At 41.8% G+C, this 13,865-nt stretch overlaps 1 protein-coding gene across 1 annotated transcript in view; it reads left to right on the top strand.

Annotated features, from left to right (window-relative positions):
* LOC137889204 (zeta-sarcoglycan-like) overlaps nucleotides 1–13,865 on the top strand; it is a 28,777-nt gene continuing 14,912 nt past the window's right edge. Inside the window, exons 1-3 of the mRNA XM_068732929.1 lie at nucleotides 1–338; nucleotides 6,918–7,112; nucleotides 10,859–10,960. Of these exons, the coding sequence (XP_068589030.1) occupies nucleotides 300–338; nucleotides 6,918–7,112; nucleotides 10,859–10,960 (336 nt within the window). The 5' untranslated portion in view covers nucleotides 1–299. The remainder of the gene's footprint in view (nucleotides 339–6,917; nucleotides 7,113–10,858; nucleotides 10,961–13,865) is intronic.

Raw genomic sequence — 13,865 nt, 5'->3', positions numbered from 1 at the left:
GAAGCAACGTCCGTACCTGCGCGTGTTAATTAGTGGCTTCTTCGGTCAATAGTTACGGTCCATCAGAAATACCTACAAAGTACTGTTGGTGTGCAGATAAAAAACAATTCCGACTTGTTTAAACCTTTTGATTTTTTTAACTGAATGGGAGTGAGGAATTGCAGAAATCCCCCCCAAAAATTGGATTTCACGTCTAAGTGGAGCGACTATTGACAAGCAGCACCGGGGGCTGAATTTCTTGCGGTTAGCTTTGTTTCAACTTTGTGGAAATATGTAAGTGGGACAAATGAGACTGAAACATGGAGCAGTCGGCTACTCTCGACATAGAGACGCTTAAGGTAAGCGAACAATGGTTTAAAAAAAAAAAAAAAAAAGGTGCACGTTTGATATCATTCTGACAGTTTATCGGCGGAATGTCGACTAGTTCACGTGCAGCAGGGAAGTTAACGTTGTTTTATTCAGCGGTCCAAACTCAAGTTTCGACACGAGTCCTCTCTGCAACAGGTGCACCCACTCATGTAATTATTCCGTTGAAACCCCTGCTAATTAAAGAGGAGCGTAAACTGTCTTTCAGTGGTCTCTTCGCATATGTCTTGCTCCGTACAGCTGATATTCTGTGCATTATGAGCCTATGAATATTCTGCCTGCATGCTTTCCTCATTATCATTCCACTCTTAGCAGAGGAGGCAGTATAACATCTGGGTACAGTATGTGTGCGTCTCGTCTCCGTGCTGCAGTGCATGGAAGCTCGGCGTCGGAACCCCACACAGCAGAGCTACTGTTCGGCTGTGCACTCGAGTCCAGTCTATTGGCCCGCCACATGCACGCACGCGCGCGCACAGCGTCTGTGTCATACTTATCGGTTAAAAAATCGCACCACTGACTCTGAGCTGATCCAGCACTTCCCACTTTGTTGACAAGTATGCAAGTTTTGTCTCTCAGCTAATTTGTCATGTTTGTGCTTTTTTCTTCTTCTTCGAATCACTGGGAGGTGGTTATTAAAGGATCCACTATCTTCTGTAATTAGAATAGAGGGGGGCTTTTGTAAAGATGGCTTTGTGGTATTATTATTATTATTATTATTATTATTATTATTTTTGTTGAGGATGCGCTGCTCAGTTTGGCACTTCGACTGATGAATGCAAATGAAGCCAGTGGGGTTGATGTCCAAACTCGGCCCTGTTGCTCTCCCCAGGGATTTGCTAGGGATTAGCAAGGAAATCTAGTGCACTCTGGGAGAAGTGTCTGTCTGTTGACATCAGCAGTTTGCCGTCTTCTTCCTCTGCCATAGCCATCATCAACACTGAGGAAGGAGCTGCAAACATTTAGAGACTTAGCAAAACCAGCTGTCGTCGTTAATCAATGAGGCAAAGGCCGGAGGTGCCAGGGATGCTTTGTTGCACACTTCTGTGTTGCCAAACACTATATATATATATATATATATATATATATATATATATATATATATATATATATATATATATATTTATTTATTTATTTATTTTTTTTAATTTTTTTTTTTTGCGAAAGTGTCATCAAAAGCATGCAACGGCAAAAAGAAATTCTCTCTGAAAAGCCCTCTGCCAACCGTCTGTGATGTTCAGTCTTGTTGGCTGCATGTTCTGATTGAACAGCTGTGACCTTTCTTTGCGCGCCGGATTCATCGGAGATCTTTGATCCCCACCGGTCTGGTGCTTGCTTGTGGGCTTACCTTTTAGTTGCTTGCTGCCGAAGGAAGTGTTCCCGCCACCCATCCATAAAGGGCAGCCACACTGCAGAAGAAGAAGAAGAACCCATTGAAGGCTGCTATTGTAACTCCACCAGAGATGATGGAGCTGCAAAATTGGATTTCACATCTAAGCGACTATTGACAAGCAGCACCTTCACTCGCATGCTTGATTGTCTCATCAACAAAATGATGAAATGGTTACATCAGTGCTTTGAGCAGCACATTTAAGAAGTGTAATTGGTTTTCCAAGTTACAGTCGTGCATACGGGCCTTCTCCGCCTCTTTGATTGGGCTTTCTATCAAACTAAAAAAAGCCAGCAGAACCAGAATGAATAGGTGCTTTGATACTGTATGACAGACTTGTAGCGTTATTGCGTCCATCCCTTTTCTCTGCTGCAGCCTCAGCGTTCGGACAGTGATCATACGCAGGATGGATGAGCACGAGCTTTGCAGTCATTAGTGCATCTCAAATGTTTTCTTACCTCCAGCTGAGGCGGCCCTGTGGCACCGCTGAGTGAGAGCGCCAGCCGATTTGCTGATTAACACCATCGCGCATTAATAATGTCTCATTTTCTTTCATTAGGGGATTCTCAGCTGCGTTTTGCTGCCTCCGCAGCACGTCACTGTTTGATCAAAACAGCATGTAGAATATCACCCTCTACGCTAATTGGTGAAGATGAGGCTCGCTGGCAGTGGGTAGGGGACTGTTGGGTAATTGCCGGCTTTGGCTGGATCCAGCTGTAACGTCTGCAGTCAAAGCTCTGAGGACCCCCCCCCAGGTGGTAAACCATCCGTAGCTTTGAGAAGATTTCAGACACATCTGTATGTGATAATCTGTTGACATTTGTCTTGAGCATACTATACCACTACATAACTGTCTAGACTTTGCCTTTTTGGATGAGGACTGTGGACTCGGTAATTGTTGGACTGGAAACATTTTTCTCATCTTGGTTGCCTGAGTGCAGAGAAAAGACCTTTTTGTGATTGGACGTTTCAGCGTTGAACCATTCTTAGTTCCAGACTTCTAATTGTGCGCACATTCATGTGGTTGTTGGCAACAGTACAGCTTAATTTGTTGTTTTCAGCCACTGGGGCACAAAACACTATCATTTTGAATCACATTTCTTGGACAAAATTAACCAAGTACATAAACATGGTTTACTTAATAAGGAGCAGAATGCCCTTTTGCTTTCAAGCAGCTCCATGAAAAGTCCTAAATGATACAGTATGTAGCAAGATTCAGGACCGTGTTTTAAGAAGAAAGGCAATGTAAGATAAATCGGATTCATTATTTAGTTTGTGAAGACGTATCAAATTGTGTTAAACTCCACCTGATCTCACGAAACCACTTCTGAATTGTATTAGCAACATGTATGAGGACACACAATGGGGCATGTGCAGTTGGCAGCAGGCATCACGGATGCAGGAAACGGGGCGATGGACTCAACGGCCCCAGTGTTCACGAGTGCAGTTCCTTTTTTTTGCTCCATGAGTTGTGAGCAGTTCGGTCTCATTAGATGTAACGATCCTCAGTTTAACTACTTGGGATTCTGGTAGTTTGTTGATAATTGTTTCAAGAGTAAATGAAGGTGGGTAAGAGATTTATGCTTATTTATGCCAGACAGTTGCGTCATAGCTGCAAACTGAAAGTGTCCATCTGTCCCTGCATTGACCTTTAACTGACCACTGCTCCAATTTCCTAATTATTATTATTATTAGGACTGTTTCTGTAGTTACTACAGTAAAAGGGCAAAAATATGAATTATACAGTTTTGGAGTGGTCATACCCAGTAAACATTCTTCAGTTGCGTAACCATGCTTTTCATAAGTGTTGATTGTCAGACCTACTAAAGCTTACATGAACTGATGAATGGGAGTCATTTCAACATGGTGTGACGTGCCTGCACCGCTCACTTTGTAATCAATATTTTGTTTCTGAAAAGTCAAAGTTGTTTCTCACACCCGCTGCCGTTGGACATCTTGATAAGTCCAGTCCAGCTTGTTTGTGAGAGTCCGCTGTGACCGGCATGCCGAGATGACGGATTGACAAAATGCCAGCCGCTATGCACTCCTCCATTTGCTCTGTGAATAGCCAAGCTTTAGGAGGCATGACTCCACCGGGGTAATGTATGCATTAAAAGTCTCGCAAAGAAATCACAGGATCCACTAGTGTTGGGAACAGTGGGTTGCCATAGAAATTACAAGTGCTGATGTTTCCCCTAGCAACAGTGGATTGAAAATAGACTGAATCTGTCCAGCAGGGGCCATGGCTGTAGGCTAAACGATTTATTTTTTTAATTGTCCGTGTTATTTAAATGTGTCTTTACATTCTGGGTGTCTGTGAGGAGTTTAGAAGTGTGTCGATGATATTTAGTGTATGGTTTCACTGGAGATAAAGTTGTGGTTGTAAAACAAGAAGAAGTAATCTGACACACTGCATTGAGAGTTTGTATTCAGCCTTTGTGTAAGAGCTTCCCATCATGCTCTTGTCCCTCAGCTGTATCACTGGTTAGATTGGAATCATTGACATTTCTAGGCCGGCGACATGGGTCATTTGTATTTGCTGCAAAGTCACAACATCCATTTGTGAGACATCTGCCACCGCTGGCAGAAATGACCATGATTGGTCATCCAAGGAAATGTTCACTTAAAGAGTGCATTAAGTTGTAAGGGAGTGGAGGCTGCCATGTTTGAAGGCCTTTATCCTGTGTTGTTATTGTTCTGGTTTAGAGTTTGTCCAATCGTTCATGTCCTTCCAAGGAACAATTATGGGAAAGATCTGTAAATATAGGCTTCTGTCACAAGGAATGTAGTAATCATTATCAATTAATCTGCCAGTTATTTTCTTGACAAAATTAATAATAGTTTGTATATGCCAGAAAATTGTAGGACATGGCCAGTACAATTTCCCCAAATCCAAGGCCATATATTCAAATAGCGTGATTTGTCCAACCAACAATCCAAACCCAAATATATTCAGTTTCAGCTTCACATATGGCAGCAAATCATTGCATTGGACAAGCTGGATATGAATTTAAAAAAAAATGTAATCAACTTGTTGTTTCAACTCTAGATAGATCCTGTAAAGTAGAGCTGCAACGATTGGTTGTGTGGTCAATAGTTAATAAACAGAATGTTAATTGGCATCTATTGTGATAATTGACTGATCGTTTAAGTCATTTTCAAGCAAAAATGGAAAAATACCATAATTTGCTACTCTTAACATTAAAGTAATTAATATTGTTTTAAGTTTTGTACTGTTGGTTGGACTAAACGATGAAGTCATCTGGACAGCCGGAGGGACATATGCCTATTTCTGGCCCCTGCTGTTTACCAGCTGATACACCACATGCAGCTTGATGCTCACTGTTTTTACAAAACCAAATCCAATGTCTGGGGATCTGTAATCACCAAAATGCATTACCTGCTCACCCTTGTAAGGGATATTGCTTTATTGCAACAATAATCTGTCCCGTCACAGGCTGAGATTCGTTGTGTCCTGGTCGTTCAAACACACTTTCTGCAGCGTTGCTCTTTCTGTAAGCAAGGGAAGTGCAGTTCAATCTGAACTGGTGGAGTGAACAGGAGCACAGGGTACAGTTTCTGCCTCCATTTAAACCTGGGTCAAGTCATTTAGTTCCTCTTGGAAAAGAGCATTTAGCTTGCCGAGCTAAATACTCTTAGCTTGTTCTGCCACAGTTAATGAGAGCTGTCGGAGACGCACTATCTGATGATACCTGCCATCAGAGCCCGATGCTAATGACATGCTGCGTGTGAATAAAGCACGCGGGGCCTGGATTCTGACTTGAGTAATGCATATATTACACTGCTGGGGTCTCACTGGGGATAACTGTGCGCAGGTGTGTCAAAATTGCAATGTGTTTCATGCAATTAACTTGTTTTATACTGACAAGTTGAATATATATAGTTGCTCTTTGGAAGTATGAGGAACTTTCCAAAAAAAATCTTTGACATAATTGGACATAATAAAACTGCTGCTGCGGGACATTTGAACTTGGTTTGTACCAGCAAGTGCTTTGCTCTTTTAATTATCTGTAAAGGGGGAGGTGTGTGATGGCAGGCAGTATGAATTCATCCCAACAGCCGCTGAACAGAACAGTTGAGAGCTCAACCAGCCTCGCAGCCTCTGATGGGGAGTTTCACACTGTCAGCCCGCGGTCACGATCGGCTGGAGAACAGCTCCCGCTCGCCCTCGCCTGGATGACCGCACTTGACAGACATCATCCTCTCTGATCTCAGATCAGAGCTCTCATGTAGCAGCTTCCCAGTGGCTGGCAGGCACTTAGTTACTCAGCCGGAGTGGAGAACATTTCTCTGGCACCAAATTGACCCTCTTTTCTCGTAATCCACCTCCTGTTTTCATTCCTACTGAGTGGCAGAGCAGCAGCCTGTGATTTGCTCGTAATGTCAAATTTCCTACATGAAGACTTGGACTTTAGAGATGTGTTTTTCTTAAGTCATGGAAATGTCAAGGGCTTTGCTTTTCAGGACTGTAAACTATATGAATTGCTACAATTAGTTCATTAGTTTCTAGGTTTGCCTGCATATTTATTTTATTGACTTAACAAAGAATTGCAAACAGATTCTCCACTTCTGGGCCAGTTATTCCCTAGCTAACCTGTAATCGATGAATCTTGACTGATGATTCCCCCTCTCCGGCAGAAATAAACACACCACCATGTTTTTTTTCCAGAGTAAGCACTCTCTGATTTGCTCTGTCTTTTAATAAAATAAAGTCACCCAAATGACACTTTCTTTTAGGCACAGAGTTTGATGAATTACCCTGCTCCTGGTTCAATTTCTAAAAGTGTGTATGGCCGGTGTTCGAGGGCATGTCATTACAGAAGTTGCAAACAAAATTAAGCTGCAACTCTCATTAGAAAATGTCATAAATCAGTTCCCAGTGCGTAACAGATCGAAATATCCTCTTATCACTCCATTTAATTGCCAAGCTTGGATGTTTCACCTTAGCTTGCGTATATGCGTTGCTCTCACTATTAATTCTTTATGCAGTAGCACCACTTTTCTAAAATAATTGTAGGATTACCCATCCATGCCTCAGCCCAGAGTCATTTTTAGTGGTGCTTGCAAGGTAATAATCACTAACAATAGTGAATATATTCCTGAAAGCCGCTAACGGGAAAGCTGCTCTCTGTTTGTTTTCCAGATTACCCAGGAGCAGTTCATCCTCGCGTCCCAATCCCTGCATCTCCAGCGACCGGGCTGTGACGCCGTGTACCCAGTGGGTCTGTACGGCTGGAGGAAAAGATGCCTCTACTTCTTTCTGCTGCTGCTCTTGGTCACCATGATAGTTAACGTGGCCCTCACCGTCTGGATCATAAAGGTCATGAACTTCTCAGTGGTGAGTACAGCGCGGCAAAATAGTCTGTTAGTTAGTTAACTTCCTAGAGCTGTCAATTATTTGCTCATTTAGTTTCATCAGTATTCTAAAATCCAAAGAAATAATATTTGCAATTTGATAAAACAAAGAAAAGCAGCAAATTCTTACATTTGACAAGCTGGAGGTTGTAACTGGCATTTTTGCTTGATAAATAAAAATGAAAAAGTAACTAGTCCCCTGGAACAAAAGAGATGTTTTGTTTCAGTGTAATTTTTGGGGAATTAATACAAGAGTTATTGGGTTGTAAGCATGAGTAGCAGTAGCTTGCGTAGCTAGACAAAGAAAAGGACACACACTGCAGAAGCCCAAACAGAAAACCCAGAGGAAATGTATCCTCTAATGTATTGATGTGAATTTAACGCATTTAAACACCAATGACGTTTCCATCATTGTAAAAAGATAGCAGTTCAAAGAAACTATATTTGTGAAATGTAAATATCAGTTTAGTAATTCCTTCAAAGTCTTAGACTTACAACAAAGAATGCTGAATAGCTAGACTTCTTCACTTTTATTACAATACAACCATATGCCTAGCAATTTGGAAATGTGTCTTGAGGCCCGAAAATTTAACAAAGTACTTTCTATATATATATAAAAAGCATTTAGTCTCAATACTGTGTGAAAATAATGACAATGTCAATCAACTACTTTGCATGGCTTATAGTCTCGAGGTTAATGAAAAGTCCATTCATTCATAATTTTACTGTATGTAGATCCGGTATAATTTTTTAAAATTTTTAATTTCTCTATTTTGACCTTATTCCAAAGCCTAATTTATTCATGTCGACCCATTTGAAAGTGTTACAGGCACCATATCTCACGATGTGTGCTTTGTCTCATGTTGATTTGATAAAGAATTAGAAAAGACTTGGCAGCAAAGACCGGCTCAAACGAAAACCAAACAGACAGATGCTGCGAGCTCCTGTGACATTTCCAGAGACAATGCAAAAACAATTTACCATTTTTTTCAAGATACTAGCGGTGGCAGCATCCTCCCTTTGTGACTGATGCGTCCCCTGACTATTGCCATCACTCCTCTACTCCTTCGCCTCCCATCAATCTGTGTCATGAGTAAAAGACCTTATCAGTGCTGTTGGTGTCGTTCCAGAAAATGTACTTCGCTGCTCCCCATCTCTCAGGACCCAGGCAGCTCAGTAAGAAAACAGGTGCCACTACAGCCCGTCCTGTTGGGATTATAGGTCATGCTTGTATGACCTGGAATCGGAGCATCGTTTCCTAGTAGAATGGCTACTAATGCACCACCGCTGGCATTTACCTCAAAATGAAATTCAATGTTAACACTAATGCCCAGTAGTCTCCAGGGTTGTTTTCTTCGACTTTAGAGAACCCACAAAAGACATTACACAACTGTTTTTGCAGACTCAGTAGTACCCCTCATATCTTGTGAACTGATCTTTTATGTTTAGAAGTGTTGTAAATCACTCTGTTACTTTCATGTTCTTTGGCTAAGAAATTTAAGATGGAGATCACAATAGAGTGGTGCAGGAATGAGTCCTAAAACCTGGAAATGATATTACATTTTTGCACTTCCGGTTAATGGGTCTTTGGAATGTTTTTTTTTTTTTTTTTTTTGTGAGATGCCTGAAATATGGTCTGTGGTTTCCATAAGCTTAAGAGACCTAAACATTTTTCTACAACATAAAACACGTCAGTAGATACCCCTCTTATGAATGAATGAAGTGACTTAAAACACTAACAAATGGCTAAATGAGACTATAAAACGTCATCATGCTGACTATTCCGCCTTTACAGCCTTGCTGTGTATACTCACGCGACCTTGGTGTAGTTCATTTATTGCCTAATATTATTTTATTACTTAAAAATCATAAAAAGGGGTTCACGTTATTTTCTGCAGTATTTCAAATTCAATGACAAAATCCCTTTGGCTTTTTGTTGAGGAAACTAATGTGGTGCAAACCTCCGGGGTTGGCCTACATAAATACGTCATCCCTGCACCACGCTGTACAAATTCCAAAATTTCTTATGTCCTCCAAAAGGTTCCGAGGACTTTGAGATGTCATGCAAAAGACAAAACAATTAACAGCAAGCACATTAATAAACATGGAATGCCTTTTTATGTGCTCAAAATGTTGACTTCGCTCGTAATTCCTGCTCAAAAACCAAACCTGTTCCATCCATTACCAGTTGTTGTTGTTGTTTGTGTGGACAGAAAACATTTCACAAGCGCCCCTGGATGTGTGACTCATTCGCTCTTGACTTCTCTCAGTCAAGTCACAAGGCCTGTTAAGTTTTTTTTCTGGGTTAAGTGTAAAGTATTTGCACCGTCTTTGACATCTCACCTCCTCTGCACTGGATGAGAACGTAGCATACAGAAGCCTTGTAAAGCTCAGATGTGAAAAAGCAGATCCACGTCATTCACAAAACATCCTCTGTCTGCTTGTTGAGGACAGCAGGGTGTCCTTGCATGTCTTTTGACCTACACTTTCATTTGTTCATTTTCTTTCACTGATGCTGAGGAACTCATCCTCAGGCCTTTGGCACTTCCCGACCGGAGTGTTGTAACGTTTTCCTGTTTGTCCCGCCTCCCTCCTACTCGTCTGGCTGAACCCAGCACATCGCCTCCACTTCAGCACAGGAGGGACTTTAACGTCTGGCTGCTGAGTACAAATAAGTCCACTCTCCCCAGCCACCTCCTCTGCTCTTCTGACTTTGTCCTCCCGTCTGTTCCCAATCCTGGCTCTCTATCATGTATGATGGAGTTTCTCTTCACTCTACTCCGCCTCTATAATTTACGATCTCAATCCATTTGTGCAGCTAGCACTATGGACTCTTTCAACGCATCCCACAGGGCCCATCTGTTCACTCGGTCCTAACAAAGCTGCTGTCGAACTTTACTTTGCTCATTGTGGTGTGGCAGGGTACAACTTTGTTTACTACTATCTATCTACAATAGGGGAGGGGGGGGGGATGATTCCTGTAAGAATGAAGATTTTTATCTTCTAAGATTCTAAATCAATTCACAGCTTTCAGAAATGTATTTAAAAAAAAAAAAAAAGTTCTACAAAAGAACTTAGATATTGCTACTGAACTACTCTGGCTGATACTCAGTCAGCTTGATAAGCATCAGCCCTGTTATCTACCCATACATACATACATACATATTTATTCATTATTTTATTTCCTGAGCACTCTAAAAGCAGTGAGCGTACATACAAAGTGGCTAAATGAAAAATGCTACGATTTGGTCCAGCAGGTAGCTAATAGGGCCGATGCTAACCTTATCAAGCTGACTGGAGATCAGCCAGACATGATCAATCCATGTTAAATACAGTCTTCTCGCCAATGTCATTATAAAACTCTGTTTCCACAATAAAGTAAATCTGCATGAGCATGAATCGGATTCTTTTGTCATTACCATGAATATTCTCAACATTCCCTGCCACATTAGCCGGGTTCTTCTCACTCCGCCTCCCACTGCATGCAGCCTGTCACCCCGACACCACCGAGTGTCTGTGGCGGTGTCACCTCGATGTCATGTCCTACTTCTTGCCTGTCACTCAACGCTGCTGCCTGTCCACAAACCCGTTTGGCACGCTGCCGCTACTGCTCTTCCTAATGCAGTTCAGCAACGGCGGGATTCAATGCGTTTTGCATTTGAGAAGCTGTAACCCTTTAAATAAATTGAGAAAATCATCACAACACTGACGATCATGATCATGTTGCAGGATGGAATGGGAAACCTTCAGTTGAAGCAGGATGGGATCCGCCTGGAGGGAATCTCTGAGTTTCTCCTGCCTCTCTACGTGAACGAGATCCAGTCCAGAAGGGTAAGTTGCCTCCTTTGCGCCTCTCAACAGCTTAAACTTGCCTGTTGGTTAATGCTTTGCTGCACTGATAAACAAAGAATAACTACCATCGACTGAACGATCTCTCCAAAGCTGCAGACAAATGGGTATTGATCTCACAATGTTGAAGTTATGATCAATTAATTTGCAACAAAGGGAAGCTTCCCTCGGAGCTCTGACTTGACGATACTTTGATGTTGCCTTATATTTGTGCTTGGATAGGAGAGATTACACTCTTTCTCTCTCTGTCCTGTGCTCCTCTCCTCCTCCTCCTCATTTCCTGTCATCCTCCAACAGTGCACTATCAGGGCCTCCCATCAGCAGGAGATGGGTAATAGGCTGCCTCTCAGCTCCTCTCAGGCCACATACAAACCTACAGGAGATTACAGACGATTACAGAGGGACCAGAGTCCCCCCGCTGGATTTCCAATCAAACCCACACGATAAATTCCCCTCTTCCACTTCCCTTCCTCCCTCTCCTCCTCTTTGATGTTCAGTAGATTAACCAACACGGCTCCAGTGCAAAGTTGATCCAAATTTTCTTCTCCCACACGAATCACAGACGCTCAGTTGGATCATCCTCTTTTTCAGTGATTAGGCATGCTGCAGAAAGCAATTTCAAGCACTGGAAGCTGGTGTTCCGTGTAAATTAGATTTTTGAGGGACGTCAATGGTGGAAGTGACTCGATAGTTGGTACAATTTGCCACAGCAGATTGAGAAACAACTTGAAATTGCCCCCTCGTGCTCTTTGATCTTGTCGTTGGAGCTAAATGTTGATTTAAATATAACAGTCATGTGCTTAGCAATAGCAAACACCTCAAGGCCATAGCAGACGCCCAAGCCGAACATTGGACAAAGCTAATATTTCATTCTCCGGTGCAATACCACCCACAGACATTTTTACAGTCTTGTTTTACAGATGGGCTGTGCAGTGGCCCCCTTATCTACTGGCAGCAGAGATATTTGCGGGACAAAAATCTCTGTGGGTCACTCGATATTTCTTACCTGAGAAAATATGTCAAGCACTGCGAGAGCGGGGATTATGGTTATCCAATGAGTTTACACCGCAGTGCTGTTGTCCAGTCAGATAACCTCCTCTGATCAATAAGTCATTACCACAAACGGCAGTGAACTCCGTAGTACGCCCCAGAAGTTAAATATAGTACGATTATTATTTTTTTTATATATTCACGGAGTCCAAGCTGCTGTCAAGGCCGAACTCAAAGTAGCTTTAGTTTAACTTCTCCTGGATCAATCAGTGCTTTGAATCTTCAGCAGTCACTGAAGCCATAATCTGTGAATACCAAGTGGAAATAACTCCCTCAGTGTTTTTGGCAGGATCTTTGATAGCTGGCAGCAAATAACAGGCTAAGCAGCTCCTTGAATCAGCGCTCTCGGTAGCATTTTGTGAAATGAGTGCTGGTAACTTTGCACAAGCGCTTTACGTCGCTTGCAATCCCTGCCAAGTAAAAACAAAACAAAGAAATGCATTCAGTACAGCAAATGGGTTTTCGGGAGTTGTGCAAACACTTTTATAGGCCATTTGCAGTCACATTGTGTATTACAGATCATTTTTGCATTGATATTTTGCAAAAATAACTTTATATACGACTGCAATTATGCAGCAGTTCGCCACCCACGTTTACAAATACACACACACAGTGAGAATCCCAAAACAGTTTTGCTAAACCTTTTTCTACACCAGTGGCAATGAAATAGCCAAGTTTTGTTACTGGTAACAAAATGAGACTTGATGTTGATACTTCAATCTACCCTATAGAAAAAGTAATTATTTAATTAAATGACTACTGTAATGTGAAAGGGGTCGCTCGTTGTGACAAACCCACAGAGAATTAGCTCCTCAACTCTACTTTAGCATCATGCAGCTAATCGTTTTACAGCGCATTACTTGACTGCTTTGATTCACGGTCACCCCCTGTATGCTACACACCCAGCACTGAACAGCCGACAGACTAAGTCCGACTAGCCGGTGAACATAATTGAGCATTAAGCAGCTAAAGAGCCGTATCATTCCCCTGGGAGTCGGAGGAAACTGAAACAAACTTAAAATGAAAGTAAATATTAGTCTGCACCAAGTGGTTAAAAAGTCAGTTGGTACAGTTTTAACATTAATAATTAGTGTTTAATGTCATAACATAAGTTTACTGTACAAGAACTAAACTGAATGAAATACAATCTATAATGAGCTAAATTATGAATTAATTATCCTCATCAAACAAAGACTAAATAACACGACTACAAATCTGATCGAGAAAATCTGATCAACGGCAACAGTTTTTGCTACTCTATGCTATGGACCTAATTCAGTTGGCGTTCAGGAGTATTATGGATGAATTCTCAGACCTAATAATGATACACTGTATAATGATATTGTAAAATCACAACTTGATATCATAATAGCTTTTTTTTTTAGATAATGTCACCCAGCCACACTATTGTACAGACTGTATTCTGGGTTATATAATGTATCTCACTCTGTACCGTTCGCACTCCAGAACCGTATATTAGTGTTGATGCTTCACATTGTCTGCCTGCTGTGCTCTGCAGTGTATGAACCCAGGCGGTCACGACCGCCTCTCCAGACTTCTGACTTGGTATCAATGCGACTCTGGTAGGTGAAATTTCAAGTGCGGAGTTGATTTCAAAGACTTGAAAATTAGAGCGCCATTGTCGCTTTCACATCTGACATTGTGGACTTTGCGTGGCACTCCTGCTTGAAGGTTCAAGTGTAACATGGACTTCAGACACTCAAACATATGATTGTTTTAATGTGTGAATATGGCTAGGGTAGAACAGTCTGACCCGGGAGTAGGAAGTGGCAGCCATGATAAGATCTGTTTGAATTCTGTGAATGCTAAAGAAATG

Source organism: Cebidichthys violaceus, unplaced genomic scaffold, assembly GCF_023349555.1.
Source record: "Cebidichthys violaceus isolate CVI_PGR_0920_01 unplaced genomic scaffold, fCebVio1.0.p SCAF_108, whole genome shotgun sequence".
In the NCBI taxonomy this organism is placed as follows: Eukaryota; Metazoa; Chordata; class Actinopteri; order Perciformes; family Stichaeidae; genus Cebidichthys; species Cebidichthys violaceus.
This window is presented reverse-complemented; position numbering and strand designations above follow the sequence as displayed.